Source organism: Podarcis filfolensis (genome assembly GCF_964270895.1).
Source record: "Podarcis filfolensis genome assembly, chromosome: 3".
In the NCBI taxonomy this organism is placed as follows: domain Eukaryota; kingdom Metazoa; phylum Chordata; class Lepidosauria; order Squamata; family Lacertidae; genus Podarcis; species Podarcis filfolensis.
The window spans coordinates 117,116,703-117,132,033 of record NC_139606.1 but is presented as its reverse complement, the minus strand read 5'-3'; the positions used below and the strand labels follow the sequence as shown (position 1 = coordinate 117,132,033).

Here is a 15,331-nt window from a genome sequence, read left to right as displayed (position 1 = left end):
TCTTTTTGCGCCAATCTAATAAGAGCAATTATATTTCCTCTTCATCTGATTTTTGTTTTAAAAAATCTAGTTTCATATATATATATTTATATACATATATAGACATAACTGTATATGCGCACACCCATCTTGTACATGCGCGCATATGTATATATATATAATTTCTGTTGTTAAAACCGTCAAAGAGCTTTGCATGAGGGAGGTGACAGTACATAATGAAACTCAGCACCTAAGGGCATAAGGCAGTTGTAGGTTTTTTTGTTTGTTTGTTATATATATATTTTTATTATTAGTATTATTATTATTTTCAATCAGCACCAATCCCTATGATAATGTCCTACACTTGGTGTAAGGTATAAAACTCAGAGGCGGAGCTTGTTTGCTTTACTCCGACCTCTGAAAGCGTGGAAGTTTGAAAATACTGGTTGGTTTTGCGTTGTTGGTTTTTTTGTTTTTTTTTCTTCTTCTTCTCCTGCGCGTAAAAAACAAAAGGAAAGTTTTTCTTTTTGTTTTTACTTACACAACATCGAGGATCTCTCATTCTCATATATATATATATATATATATATATATATATATATATATATATAATTAGTTAAATACATACAGCAACCAGAAAGAAAACTTATTGGAAGGTTAGTTTCATGAGCTGTGTTCATGACCGTAAACATTTAACCCGCCTTCCCCGCCCCCAATTTCCCTCTTTTAATTCTTTTGTTGTTTGTCTGTGACAGTGTGTGTGTGTCGTGTGTGTCGTGTGTGTCATGTGTGTGTGTGTGTCTGTGTGTCGTGTGTCTGCATGTTTGTATGTGTGCTTGTGTTTAAAGGAGCTTTTAAAGTGAAGATTCGTACTGTAGCAATTCATACAAGAGAGGTCCGTCTCTATATCTAATCCCTACGGCGGTCGGGGTGACGTACTGTAGAATGTTTATAGTCCTTCTTAATCTCCTGTCTACAAAATGGGCGTCCCAAGCCGGGTACCTCTTCCTTGGGATGTCTATCTTAATGAGAGGGCCTTCTGGGTGGTAGGGCCTCCCAGACGGAGTCGAGGGTACCATCGCTCTCACTTGGAAAACTGGCAAGCAAGTCTCAGCCGTGAGTTCCTCCTGTTGCTCCGTGGCCGCTCTGGTGGGCGTTGCCTGGGCCGCCCTGTACCCTGGGGTCTGGGGAGCCATGGGTTCAACATCAGGGGGCAAAGGAATGCCCCAGAGCAGTTCGGCGCAACAGGAGCTGGCAAAGATCTTAGCTCTTGGCCCCATGGGATGCAGGATGCCGTAGTACAAGAGCATCAGTGCTACCCCGGCGGCGAAGCTAAGAAAGACGCAACAGAGCGCTGGCACAGCGTACGAGTCAGTGGTGTCGGGGTCTCTGTAATAATACCAAAGAAGCGTCAAGGCAGCATTCTCCGTCAAGACTACAGTGTAATAGGCAAACATTCGGTATCGGGTCCGCCCTTCCTTGACATTAAACCAGCAAAAAATGTACACAATCCCTACCACCATGTTGAAGAGAATCTCCTCCCATTTAGACATGCAGAAGTCTGTCCCGCCATGGATGATCCAGAAAGCCATGGCGCACCAGTGGACCACCAGAAAGATCCCAAAATAGAGCTGGAAGATGGAAGCAAAGAGGGCGAAAGAGATCACTCTGGATGAGATGGTGAAGAGACGCCAGAAGAGATGGATAAGGGCCCCTCGGTAGCTCATGCTCTTCTTGTCATCCCTAGAGTCCCGGAGAAGCTTATGATACGAGGCTAGCACCCAAGCCAGGGACATCAGGGAGGCGACAGAGGACACACCTGCCGGGAGAACACACACACACAAACCCACAGAGTTAAACGGGAAGCAAAAGGGACGCAGCGGCCCACATCATCGTCCCCCGGGGAGCAGGTGTGGAGCATGTTTAAAATGCGGGTCGGGGTAGCGAGAAAGATCTAGAGGAGGAAGAGAAGAGAGAGTAAAATAAGCAGGACTTCCTACGGGAGCATGCCTGCGCTGCAATACGTCGAGGCCACCATCTGCATGGATGTGCATGGTGATGAGGCTCACTGTCCTTGCGTGGGAGGCTTCTATGTACAGTGGTACCTTGGTTCTCAAACTTAATCTGTTCCTGGAGTCCGTTTGACTCCCAGAACTGTTCAAAAACCGAGGTGTGGCTTCTAATTGGCTGCCGGAGCTTCCTGCACTCAATTGGAAGCCGCGGAAGCCATGTTGGACGTTCGGCTTCTGAAAAACGTTCGCAAACTGGAACACTCACTTGCGGGTTTGTGGTGTTCGGGAGCCGATTTGTTTGGGAGCCAAGTTGTTCGAGTACCAAGGTACCACTGTACTCTGTTGTGAACTGGTTTAAGAAAGCCTTATTTATAGCCACCTTGGAGAAACTAACCCACTAACTTTGGGCTCTCAAGAGGGGACATAGACCCATTGGACTGTTGTTGTTGTTTAAGCTTATTTAACAACTCAATCACATGGATGGCAAATTCCATCGGAATATGATTTCATCTGCCACTTTGTGATTATATGAGTTTTTGATGTGCTCATGTCTTATCTTAGAAAAATGTCATATTGTCTCTTTTGCGCAAGTTTCTTTTAATACTTATTCATATATATCTTTTGTCTCCTTATCTTTACACCTGACCATGCTCAATTGCTCTCAGCTGTCGTTGAATTGTTGGAAAACTGTGCTAGTTTTGTTTGCTAATGAAATAATAGCAATGATTTTAAAAACTGATCATGGTACTGTGAAATCAGAAGGGACCAAGTTAATTAAAACTGCCCATGAGCAGGTGAAGCCCATAATCTGCATCTTGCTTGCCAGGTCTTTCCGCCTGATCTGCAGACTCGTCGACATGACAGCTCACCTTCTAGGAGTTCATGAGTAAAAAGCTTGGCTGGGATATAAGAGATGGTGGTCTGAATATGGCTCACTGGACTTCTATAGGTAAAGGTAAAGGACCCCGGATGGTTAAGTCAAGTCAAAGGTGACTATGCGGTTGTGGCACTCATCTTGCTTTCAGGCCGAGGAAGCCGGCGTTTGTCCACAGACAGCTTTCCGGGTCATGTGGCCAGCAGGACTAAACCACTTCTGGTGCAACCGGACACTGTGACGGAAACCAGAGTGCATGGAAACGTCGTTTACCTTCCCGCCACAGCAGTACCTATTTATCTACTTGCACTGATGTGCTTTCAAACTGCTAGGTTGGCAGGAGCTGGGACAGAGCAGTGGGAGCTCACCCTGTCGTGGGGATTCAAACTGCCGACCTTCTAACTGGCAAGTCCAAGAGGCTCTGTGGTTTAGACCACAGTGCCACCCGCACCCTGGACTTCTATAACCCTTCTCTAATCTAGGCTGATAGCTCAGCCTGAAGCATCCATTGTCAGAAGCACCCTATATTTGAAGCATCTGTTGTCAGAAGACCTAGGAAGGTGGGGATTGTGCAACATTTGACATGACTGATGATGACTGGAAGGCCACCTTAAATTGGCTTCTCTGCTCTGGTGTTCTGATTATTCCCAGCAAAGCTCTAAGACAGGGGTTGCTAATGTGGTGCCCAGGGGTGTTCATTCTGCTGCAGTCCAAAGCTCCTGGTAACTATATCCATATTCCTCCCAAAGGGCCTTTGCAAGATGTGGCCCATCTCCTCATGCAGAGCACCCCACAAGTACACAGAGAAGCTGTAGTCTGGGAATTGCTCCGTCAAGCTTAGCATTGCTGTTGTCTATTCGGGAACTTTCTAAATCACCTGTTAAAGGTAAAGGAACCCCTGACCATTAGGTCCAGTTGTGGCCAACTCTTGGGTTGTGGTGCTCATCTAGATTTATTGGCCGAGGGAGCCGGCGTACAGCTTCCGAGTCATGTGGCCAGCATGACCAAGCCGCTTCTGGCTAACCAGAGCAGAGCACGGAATCGCCATTTACCTTCCCGCCAGAGCAGTACCTATTTATCTACTTGCACTTTGACGTGCTTTCAAACTGCTAGGTTGGCAGGAGTAGGGACTGAGCAACGGGAGCTCACCCCGTCTGGGGATTTGAACCACCGACCTTCTGATCGGCAAGTCCTAGGCTCTGCGGTTTAACCCACAGCGCCACCACGTCCCTTTAAATCACCTGTTACCTGACCCTTTTAAACTGGACATGTCCAGGATGGAACCTGGGACCTTCTACAAGCAAAGATAGGCCCTCTAGCATTGAATGGTGGAAGAACAGGTTCCCACTAGACTTCCCTGGAAGACTCACGAGGGACTGCCCCTAAAGAGCATTGCTCCTTCAATCTTCATCAGTAAAAATTACTGAAGGAATCACAGAAGGGACCACAAGGATCATCTAGTCCGACCCCCTGCAATGCAGGAATCTTTCGCCCAACATGAGGCTCCAACCCGTGACCCTGAGATTAAGAGACTCATCCTCTACTGACTGAGCTACGGAGGGTCACAATCTCTGTCTTCTCACAGATGTTAGTGTGATTTATGGCTTGCATGTGAAAAAGGTGTGTGCGTGCATGCACACAAATTTTGGTCTGTTGCTGGCTGGCACCAACAAAATTTAAAGGGTAATTTGATAATGATACTAGTGCAAAATGTGAAGGGAGTAGTGCTAAGATTGGAAGGAAACAAGTGGAGGCAGAGAGCCAAAGATGGGCATTCTCATTCTTCTTCCTGCTGATTTCTACAAGGGCAGCATTGAGACTATGCCAGCAGGCAGTGCCAACCCCTGGAATAGTTGTAAGAAGGCAGGCAGGTGGGAGCTAGCTGAGGACAGATGGAAGTTGGTGGGGCAGTGCCCCATTCGCTCTAATGGTCCATCATCCACTGAACTCCATCAGATTTAGCTACAGTATAATCTCCTCCCTTCTGTAACGGTATCATTGCCGTCGGTTACATTGGCTGTGGTTTTCCAAGTCTTGAGTATGCTTCTGAGCCATGGTTCCCAAAGTGGGCACTAGGATCACCTGCCAGGTGGTGGTGGCAGTGCTTAGGGGCAAGGGGGCGGCCGTGGGGTGGCCGCGGCACTGGAGTTGCCAATGAATATCAGACTTTGAACAACTGGTATCGCTGGATCAAGTCAATCAATCTCATTGAAGTACTGTATTTTTCGCTCTATAAGATGCACTTTTCCCCCTTCAAAAATTAAGGGGAAATGTGCGTGCATCTTATGGAGTGAATGCAGGTTCCTTGGCTTCAGCGATAGCAACGCGAAGTATAGAGGGAGCGCTCCCTCTGCGCTCCGGAGGCTTCGCGTTGCTTTCGCTGAAGCCTGGAGAGCGAGAGGGGTCGGTGCGCACTGATCCCTCTTGCTCTCCTGGCTTCGCATCGCTGGAGAGGCGCTGCACAGCTTTCCCTCTCTGCGCAGCGCCCCTTCAGCGAAGTGGGAGGAGAAATGGAAGGGGCAGAGAGGGGGAGATTTTTTTTTTCTTGTTCTCCCCCTCTAAAACAAGGTGAGTCCTATGGTCAGGTGCATCCTGTAGAGCAAAAAATACGGTAATTAAACAAATCAAGTTTCAACTGGGTTTTGCACCAACGTGCAATTCATTGTCGCTGTTTTGAATTTGATTGTGTTATCAGCGGGTCGTGAAAACCGCTCATCTGAATAATGCTTTCTGTAGGGCAGGGTAAGGGGCAATGTGGAGGAGTTTATGGAACCGAGGGGACAGTGGCTTGGAAAGATTTGGAAACTGGAGCCCAGAACCACACTGAAAGAGGGCAACGGGCAAGGCATTTGTGCCTCGATTGGCCCATCTCCCACACTGATACGTAGAGGAAACACAGCGAGCGGAAACGGGCAGAGTCTTTGCCACAAAGAAGGCATGGCTTTGTTTGCTACCGTGTTCTAGGGCACGGCGATGGATCAAGGAGAGCAGTCACTGCCGACACGGAGGTGTATCCCCCCTCCCCGTACATAGTGTCTCTCCCACCCAGGTGGGGCAACTTACATGGTAAGGTTTCTGCACGGTTCTTTTGGATCATTATGCAGAGCTGTAGCACCAATTGTGGGGCGCTCTCGAGGAAAGTCTCCAAGAGGCGCAACATGTTGACGTCTGCATACTCGTACATCATAGCCCAGTAAAAGCGCCGCTGGTGTTCCTTTTGCCTCTGGCTTTGGATCCCCAGGTACATGGTTCGGATATACCTGGAGACAAGGGGAGAAAGAAGGGAGGGAGAAGGTGAGCTTGTGACCAGATCGGATCAAAGGACATCATCATCATTTGTTATTTATACCCCACCCATCTGGCTGGGTTTCCCCAGCCACTCTGGGTGGCTTCCAACAAAATATTAAAATACAATAGTCCTTCAGATATGCAAAGCTTCCTTAAACAGGGCTGCCTTCAGATGTCTCCTAAAAGTCTGGTAGCTGGTTTTTCCTTTGACATCTGGTGGGAGGGTGTTCCACAGGGCGGGTGCCACCACTAAAGAAGGCCCTCTGCCTGCTTCCCTGTCACCTCACTTCTCACAGGGAGGGAACTGCCAGAAGGCCCTCAGAGCTGGACCTCAGTGTCCGGGCTGAATGATGGGGGTGGAGACCCTCCTTCAGGGATGCTGGGCTGAGGCCGTTTAGGGCTTTAAAGGTCAGCACCAACACTTTGAATTGTGCTCGGAAACATACTGGGAGCCAATGTAGGTCTTTCAGGACTGGTGTTATGTGGTCTTGGCGGCCGCTCCCAGTTGCCAGTCTAGCTGCCGCATTCTGGATTAGTTGTAGTTTTCAGGTCACATTCAAAGGTAGCCCCACGTAGAGCGCATTGCAGTAGTCCAAGCGAGGATAACTAGAGCATGCACCACTCTGGTGAGACAGTCTGCGGGCAGATAGGGTCTCAGCCTGCATACCAGATGGAGCTGATAAACAGCTGCCCTGGACACAGAATTGACCTGTGCGTCCATGGACAGCTGTGAGTCCAAAATGACTTCCAGGCTGCGCACCTGGTCCTTCAGGGGCACAGTTACCCCATTCAGGACCAGGGAGTCCTCCACACCCGCCCGCCTCCTGTCCCCCCAAAACAGTACTTCTGTCTTGTCAGGATTCAACCTCAATCTGTTAGCCGCCATCCATCCTCCAACCGCCTCCAGACACTCACACAGGACCTTCACTGCCTTCACTGGTTCTGATTTGAAAGAGAGCTAGAGCTTCTTTCCCATTAATTCAGCTTTCACTTTCCTGCTTCCTACAGTTACATTTTAGGGATATTGCTCAATTAAAGTCATTGCAGGAGCTTTAGTTATCGATCAATCGATCAATTATATTTGCATATGTGCGTGTGTGATTATTTCCATACATGTTTATTGATAAGCCTCATACAGATTTGCTCACACAAAGCTCACATGGTGGTTAGACTATGTCCAACTTTTGAAACAGGAGAGCCTCTGCCAGACAGTAGACAACAATGTCTGCCCTCGGAATGGGGCAACTTCTTATGTTCCTAACCCACTTGCTAAATTTCATTAGGGCCAGTAGAAACTGTGCAAAAGCTCATCCCAGTGCTATTCCTTATTACCATCGCAATGATCGAATATGTGAGATTGCGGGGAAGTAATTATGGTGCCTCTAAGATGGGACGGATACAGGAAAGACATGAGCAGGCAGGAGCTATCGAATTGGCTGCCCTTAAGAAAGGTTCCGAAAAGCGCACGGAAATTTTTTAATAGCTGGGTTTCTGCAGTTCCCTGCGTTAGACAAATGTTTGGGCTTAAAGGTTCAGAAGCAGAATCTTTGTTAATATGAAATATTAAGAGGAATCGTACGTATGTATGGACTGCATTTCTACCCCAGTTTTTTCTCAAAGGGCTCAAGGTGGTATACATTGTCCACCCCTCCTCGTTCAATTTCTACAACAACCCTGTGGGGTAGGTTAGGCTGAGAGGCTGTGACTGGCACAAGGTCACCTAATGAGCGAGGATTTGAACCCAGGTCTCACCCAGGTCCTAGTCTGATACTCTAACCACTATACCGCACCAGCCTAATTCCATGTTTTCCTGATAAATGAATAACTGTTCACCTTATATGCTAGGAGTAGTCAGGGCACGATGAGAGGGAAAAGGGTGTTGGAGTGTGTGTGTGTGTGGGGAGATTTTCTTAATTTTACGTCTGCTGTTTCCAAAATTGCATTTAATTTCAGTGTATATCCGTTCCAATTTAATGGAGTTTCCTTCCCTCTCACTCATTTAGGATCTACACCTTAAGTTAAGGGGTGGACAAGTTTCAGTTTCTCATTCTTCCGAGCTTCAATTCACATCAGTTTGAGAATTCTGCATTTACTTTTTTAAGTCCTCATAGAAATTCAGCAAAAGGTGTGGTTTTTTTATGCAAATACGTCCTAATAAACACAAGTTTGCATGTGTTTCTATCTGACATATACATTTTTTTTGCAAACTGATTTCCCCTAATATTGCATGCAGACTACAATGACCAGGATCTTTTTTGGGGGAAAGGTTTGACTGTTTAAAATGATATGTAAAAGGTAAAGGTAAAGGGACCCCTGACCATTAGGTCCAGCCATGGCTGACTCTGGGGTTGCGGCGCTCATTTTGCTTTATTGGCCGAGGGAGCTGGCGTACAGCTTCCGGGTCATGTGGCCAGCATGACTAAGCTGCTTCTGGCGAACTAGAGCAGCGCACGGAAACGCCGTTTACCTTCCCGCTGGAGCGGTACCTATTTATCTACTTGCGCTGGTATGCTTTGGAACTGCTAGGTTGGCAGGAGCAGGGACCGAGCAACGGGAGCTCACCCCATCACGGGGATTCGAACCGCCAACCTTCTGATCGGCAAGCCCTAGGCTCTGTGGTTTAACCCACAGCGCCACCCGCGTCCCCGTAAATGATATGAGACTACTTCAAATGCACAGAGTGGATGTAGCCTATTTTATGTGGGTATTCTAGGGAGTACAGCTGAGCCAGGAGACTAGAGGAAGCTTTGGGCTCTTGCAAGCAGACATGATGTCTTTTTTTAAAAAAGAAAGTTTTAAAAACAAGTGGGGGAAGACCCCTGAAGTACCTTGCAAAGTTAAAGCAAACAGGAAACCCTGCACATCCTGAAAATTTCAGAGAAATCTCTTCTGACCTCATAAAAATCACTGCCCTTTCACAGGGCACACAAAAAAATAAAGGTGGTTTTCGACCTCCATTTAATATGGGGCAGCGTCTTACACTACTATTTTTTCATTGGTGAAATGTGCAGAGCATGCAAAGCGTGCCCCATATTTCTCTGCCTTGATACTGAATATTCGGTATTGTGTCCAAATGGAATCATCCCTGATGTTTTCGAAAACAGCAGCAGCAGCAGCAGCAGCAAAACAAAGCATATTTGCTTTGGGGAGAAGAGGATCTGGTTTGTGGAGCATTCCCTCACAAACAGGAAATGACTCAGATTTTCCGCAAGGTGGCGATCTGATCTAATCATAGAGGGCATTCAGAAATGTAGATGGAGAGAGAGAGAGACCGTGGCTTGGGTGAAAACTAATTTTCTTAAATTCCGCTTTCACGCTGCACTGAATTTTCATGAGGTTTGATTTTTGCTGTGGAAGTCGCCGCGATGGAGTAGTGGCTGTGCTGGTGGGGGGAAAGGAAGGAATGATTGCAAATTGCCACCCCCAAACCTTTCTTTCCACTCCTGCATTCATTTCATGTGTTTGTTCGCAGTCAGTGACCCTCCCCCAAGCCCCACATCTGCCGCTGTTCGGGTTCCATGCTTCAGAAAACACAACCCAAACCTGAAAAGAGCATTTTAAACGGCTCCATCCCTGTTAATCGGGGAACGCACTGTGACCGTGATGACATCATTGTGCCACACAGGCAATCAGTTTTGGTTCTGTGACATCACTGAGAGCAAACCAAGAGGAGAAGAGGGAGAGGGGACATTGTGTTGCAATGCTGTTTTCGTAGTTTCGCCCACATATCCACACACAAGAGAAGAGTCTGCTGGATGAGGCCAATGACCCATGCAGCCCAGCATCCTGTTCTTGCAGTTGCCAAACAGATCTCTGTGGGAAACCTGCAATCAGGATTTGAGCACAAGAGAAACTCGCCCCTCCTGTGGTTTCCAGCAACTGGTCTTCAGAAGCATTGCTGCAGCTTAATAATAATAATAAAAATTTATTATTTACACCCCGCCCATCTGGGCGGCTTCCAACAAAGTATTAAAATACAGTGGTCTGTTAAACATTAAAAGCTTCCCTAAACAAGGCTGCCTTCAGATGTCTTCTAAAAGTCTGGTAATTGTTCTTCTCTTTGACATCTGGTGGGAGGGCGTTCCACAGGTTGGGTGCCACCACTGAGAAGGCCCTCTGCCTGGTTCCCTGTAACCTCACTTCTCACAGGGAGGGAACCACCAGAAGGCCCTCGGCGCTAGATCTATGTGTCGGGCAGAACGATGGGGATAGAGATGCTCCTTCAGGTATACAGGACCAAGGCCGTTTCGGGTCAGCACCAACACTTTGAATTGTGTGTGGAAACGTACTGGGAGCCAATGGTGGAGGCAGAGCACAGCCACAATGGCTAGTAGCCATTGCAAACCATGAATTTGCCCAATCCTCTTTTAAAGCCATCTAAGCAGGTGACCGCGGGATACGGGTGGTGCTGTGGGTTATACCACAGAGCCTAGAACTTGCCGATCAGAAGGTCGGCGGTTCAAATCCCCATGATGGGGTGAGCTCCCGTTGCTCAGTCCCTGCTCCTGCCAACCTAGCAGTTCGAAAACACGTCAAAGTGCAAGTAGATAAATAGGTACCGCTCCGGCGGGAAGGTAAACGGCGTTTCCGTGCGCTGCTCTGGTTGGCCAGAAGCGGCTTAGTCATGCTGGCCACATGACCCGGAAGCTGTACGCCGGCTCCCTCGGCCAATAAAGCGAGATGAGCGCCGCAACCCCAGAGTCGGTCACGACTGGACCTAGTGGTTGGGATCCCTTTACCTTTACCTTTTTAAGCGGGTGGCCACCACCATCTCCTGTGGAAGCCAGCGGTGTAGCTAGCCGCTTTGGTGCCCGGTGTGGTGCGCGCGTTCTGCAGCTGAGGGGTGGGCGAGCTGCCCATGGGGGCGGGGCGCACTGTGTGGAGCCTCTGCCCCCCCCCCCAGCTGTAGGGTGGCTGAGGGAGAAGCAGACAGCAGACACAAGTCCCACACTGCCATTTCAGGCAGTGTACAGCTTGCAGGCACCCAAGCCACCACGTCACTCCCAGGAGAGACACGTGGCTCGGGCATGCTGAAGGCCCCTGGGTAAGTTCTGGCCCCCGTGGTGTGCATAGCTGTCAACTTTTCCCTTTTCTTGTGAGGAATCCTATTTGGAATAAGTTAATTTCCCTTAAAAAAAGGGAAACGTTGACAGCTATGGCGGTGTGGTGCTCAATGCCAGCCACATTTTGTTATGTTGTGGTGCGTAAAATGTGTCTTGTGGGAGGGAGTTCCACAGATCTGAGCCCACAACATGGAAGGCATGATTCCTCATGGACAGGAGTCGTGCTTCTGGCTCATAGGGAAACACAAATAGAGTGGTACCTCGGGTTAAGTACTTAATTCGTTCTGGAGGTCCATTCTTAACCTGAAACTGTTCTTAACCTGTGGTACCACTTTAGCTAATGGGGCCTCCTGCTGCCGCCGTGCCGCCACCGCGCGATTTCTGTTCTCATCCTGAAGCAAAGTTCTTAACCCAAGGTACTATTTCTGGGTTAGCGGAGTCTGTAACTTGAAGTGTATGTAACCTGAAGCGTATGTAACCCAAGGTACCACTGTAGTGCTTCCCTGGGCAATCTTAGGAATGAACTTGGGATGCACCGGGTAAGGTACTCCTTAAGGTATCCTGCGCCCGAGTTATTCAGCGCTTTGCACACACTTGTGCAAGAACCACGAACTTGTCCTGGCAAAAGACAGGAAGCTGGGGCTCCTTTTGAGGAGATTTCACCCCTCCCATATCCAAGAATCTGCTGATGTTCTCTGCTGATTCTCCAGAGAGGAGGGGCGGTTTCTGCTCTCTACTTATTCCACTCCAGCCTCACATCAAAGTGTCGGCGAGAGAGAGACTGAGTGTTAGAGAGAGATCGTGTGTATAGATAAGGTTGCTGCTAAGAGCAGCTGCAGACACTCAGTGCAGTTCAGCTTTTCGTTTAGACCTCATTTAGCTCTGTATATAGTTGTGTATTATAGTTGTAGATAGAATAAAGAAGATATTCTACAGAGCTGCTCTCCGAGTCGTTTATGCTCTGCTAGACTCTGCTATACTCTGCTGTGCGACGACTGTCTTCTTGTGGAAGTGAATCCGGTGCTCACAACTCTAAGCTGTGAGTCCACAGCACTTTGACCTGTTCCTGTGCAGAAGGTGGTCTCTGGAAGTGCTACCCAGCTCGCCTAGCCCAGTCGGGGCTGAAGTGGATGAGTCCAGTTGGTGGCACTGGCTCAAGGGCGATGCTGACACCTTTAACACCAGCATCATGTGTGGGTGGCATGCTATTCCTGCCGGTGTTTCAGAAACGCTTGCGCCACCTTTTGCAAAGCGCCGCAACCCCCTGCTAAAGGCGGAAGTGCATTTCACAGAGGGTCTGCATCCCCACCCCCCCGTTCAATAACCCTGCCCCAGTTTGGGCTCAGTGTTTGGTAGTGCAAAGGCCCTGCAGCCACAAGCTTGCTACATTATAATAACCAGGCAATGAACGCCAGATTGATGACCTCCGAGCAAATTCGCACAGGCCTCTCGTTGCACAGTTGAACTATAAATCAAATTGGATAAAGATAATGATATTTGCAGAGCCGCTGGCCAGGTCTGATGGCTCTGGCTATCAGAGCACCATGGTTGCTTGAGCAGCAACGGACTTGGAGTGGGGCGAGGAGCTGAACTTAAGCTTCTCTCTGAGAAGTCTTTCTCGGCATGCAGTGAGTCGCTGGAGAACTTTGGAGGCTAGCATTTTTTAGCATGTTGGAAGATGGAGGACAAAGAAAGGCCTTCTCCATGCAGCAAATCTCGTTAAACTATGAAACTCACTCCGGCAGAAAGCAGCGATGGCAACCAATGTGGATGATGGAAAAGCTGAGCGAAACCAAAAGAGACAGCCGATCAGAAGGTCGTCAGTTTGAAACTCCGTGACGGGGTGAGCTCCCGTTGCTCAGTCCCTGCTCCTGCCAACCTAGCAGTTCGAAAGCACGTCAAAGTACAAGTAGATAAATAGGCACCGCTCCGGTGGGAAGGTTAACGGTGTTTCCGTGTGCTGCTCTGGTTCGCCAGAAGTGGCTTAGTCATGCTGGCCACATGACCCGGAAGCTGCACGCCGGCTCCCTCGGCCAATAAAGCGAGATGAGCGCCACAACCCCAGAGTCGGCCACGACTGGACCTAATGGTCAGGGGTCCCTTTACCTTTATGAACTGCCTGCCAACCAGCAGTTCGAAAGCACAAAGTGCAAGTAGATAAATAGGTACTGCTCCGGCGGGAAGGTAAACGGCATTTCCTTGCGCTGCTCTGGTTTGCCAGAAGTGGCTTAGTCACGCTGGCCACATGACCCGGAAGCTGTACACCGGCTTCCTCGGCCAGTAAAACGAGATGAGCACCGCAACCCCAGAATCACGACTGGACCTAGCGCTCAGGGGTCCCTTTACCTTTTTATGCACAGGAACTAGACCTTCTGGTGCCTTTTGGGTCATTGAAATGGGCTAAACTTCTGTCCCAGTGACAATGGATGTAGCCAGACCGAACTGCTGAAACCTACAAGGTCTTTAACGTCACCAGCCAACCCGTTTTGCAGCCCTCTTCCTAAAAGTACATTTGGCTAGGAAAGCGGATGGGCGGGAGACACACAGCAGTTCCCCCAGCCTCAATCCTTCTGAGCTTTATTTTTCCAGAGAAGTTTCTCTGGGAGTTCTCCACGAAAGCTCGGGAAAACTGAGCTAATTACAAGGCGAGCCGTGGGGAACTTGTACATGATCAGTCTCTTAGCAACTACGCTACAGAAGCTCTCGAACAAAGCCAGGGACATGGGTTTTCGGAAGGTAGGGGAGGCTTGCAGAAGAGGCAGAGCAAAAGAGAAAAGGAGACCAGAATCCTGAAGAACATAATGTAAGAACATAAGAAGAACCTGCTGGATGAGGCCAATGGTCCTTCTGGTCCAGCATCCTGTTCTACAGGACCCAAACGCAACAGCATTCTCCCCTTTAGTTGTTTCTAGCCACTGGTATTCAAAAGCATTACTGTCTTTGACTGTGGAGGCAGAGCATAGACATTGTGGCTAGTAGTAGTAGGAGGAAGAAGAAGAAGAAGAAGAAGAAGAAGAAGAAGAAGAAGAAGAAGAAGTGAGAGCTGGACCATAAAGAAGACTGATCGCCGAAGAATTGATGGTTTTGAATTCTGGTGCTGGAGGAGACTCTTGAGAGTCCCATGGACTGCAAGAAGATCAAACCTATTCATCCTGAAGGAAATCAGCCCTGAGTGCTCACTGCAAGGACAGATCCTGAAGCTGAGGCTCCAATACTTTGGCCACTCATGAGAATAGAAGACTCCCTGGAAAAGACCCTGATGTTGGGAAAGATGGAGGGCACAAGGAGAAGGGGACGACAGAGGACGAGATGGTGGGACAGTGTTCTCGAAGCTACCAGCATGAGTTTGACCAAACTGCGGGAGGCAGTGGAAAACAGGAGTGCCTGGCGTGCTCTGGTCCAGGGGGTCACGAAGAGCTGGACACGACTAAATGACTAAACATTTTGTACCCTGCCCATCTGACTCGGTTACCCCTGTCATTCCGGGCAGCTTCCCCCCCAAATATAAAAGCATCATGAAACACCAAACATTAAAAACTTATCTACACAGGGAAACAGGCAGAGGGCCTTCTTGGTAGTGGCACCCACCCTGTGGAACACCCTCCCAACAGATGTCAAAGAGAAAAACAACTACCAGACTTTTAGGAGACATCTGAAGGCAGCCCTGTTTAGGGACGCTTTTAATGTTTAATAGGTTACTGTATTTTAATATTCTGTTGGAAGCTGCCCAGAGTGACTGGGGACACCCAGACAGATGGGCGGGGTATAAATAATAAATTATTATTATTATTAAGCTTTCAAAATTTTGATTTCCCCTTCCTAGCCACAAACACTTGCCGTCTGAAGTGGTACGGTCCCTCTCACCTGCCTCCAGACTGTACCACTTCCCTCTGATACTTGTGTAGGCCCAGCTTTTCATGAGGAGATTTTTTTCATTATGATTCCTGCTTCCGTTTGCACTTGGGTTAATTAATGGCTGATTAACTCGAGTTAGCGGACGCGCTTCTAAATGTGAGCTAACCTTGTTCCTCAGCAGTTTGCAGGGAATGGCAAATGTCTGTGTCCCGGAACAAATGTTTGCGGAATGTCTAGACTCGGCTTGACAAATGTGCGGG

The 15,331-nt window shown here is 48.5% G+C and overlaps 1 protein-coding gene across 1 annotated transcript in view; it reads right to left on the bottom strand.

The window, feature by feature from the left end:
• Positions 1–468: 468 nt before the first annotated feature.
• The window catches only part of XKR6 (XK related 6), a gene marked incomplete at its 5' end in the record, with an annotated part of 164,632 nt that continues 149,769 nt past the window's right edge, over positions 469–15,331 (bottom strand). Inside the window, 2 exons of the mRNA XM_083605165.1 lie at positions 469–1,798; positions 5,929–6,125. Coding sequence (XP_083461291.1) covers positions 834–1,798; positions 5,929–6,125 — 1,162 coding nt within the window. The 3' untranslated portion in view covers positions 469–833. The remainder of the gene's footprint in view (positions 1,799–5,928; positions 6,126–15,331) is intronic.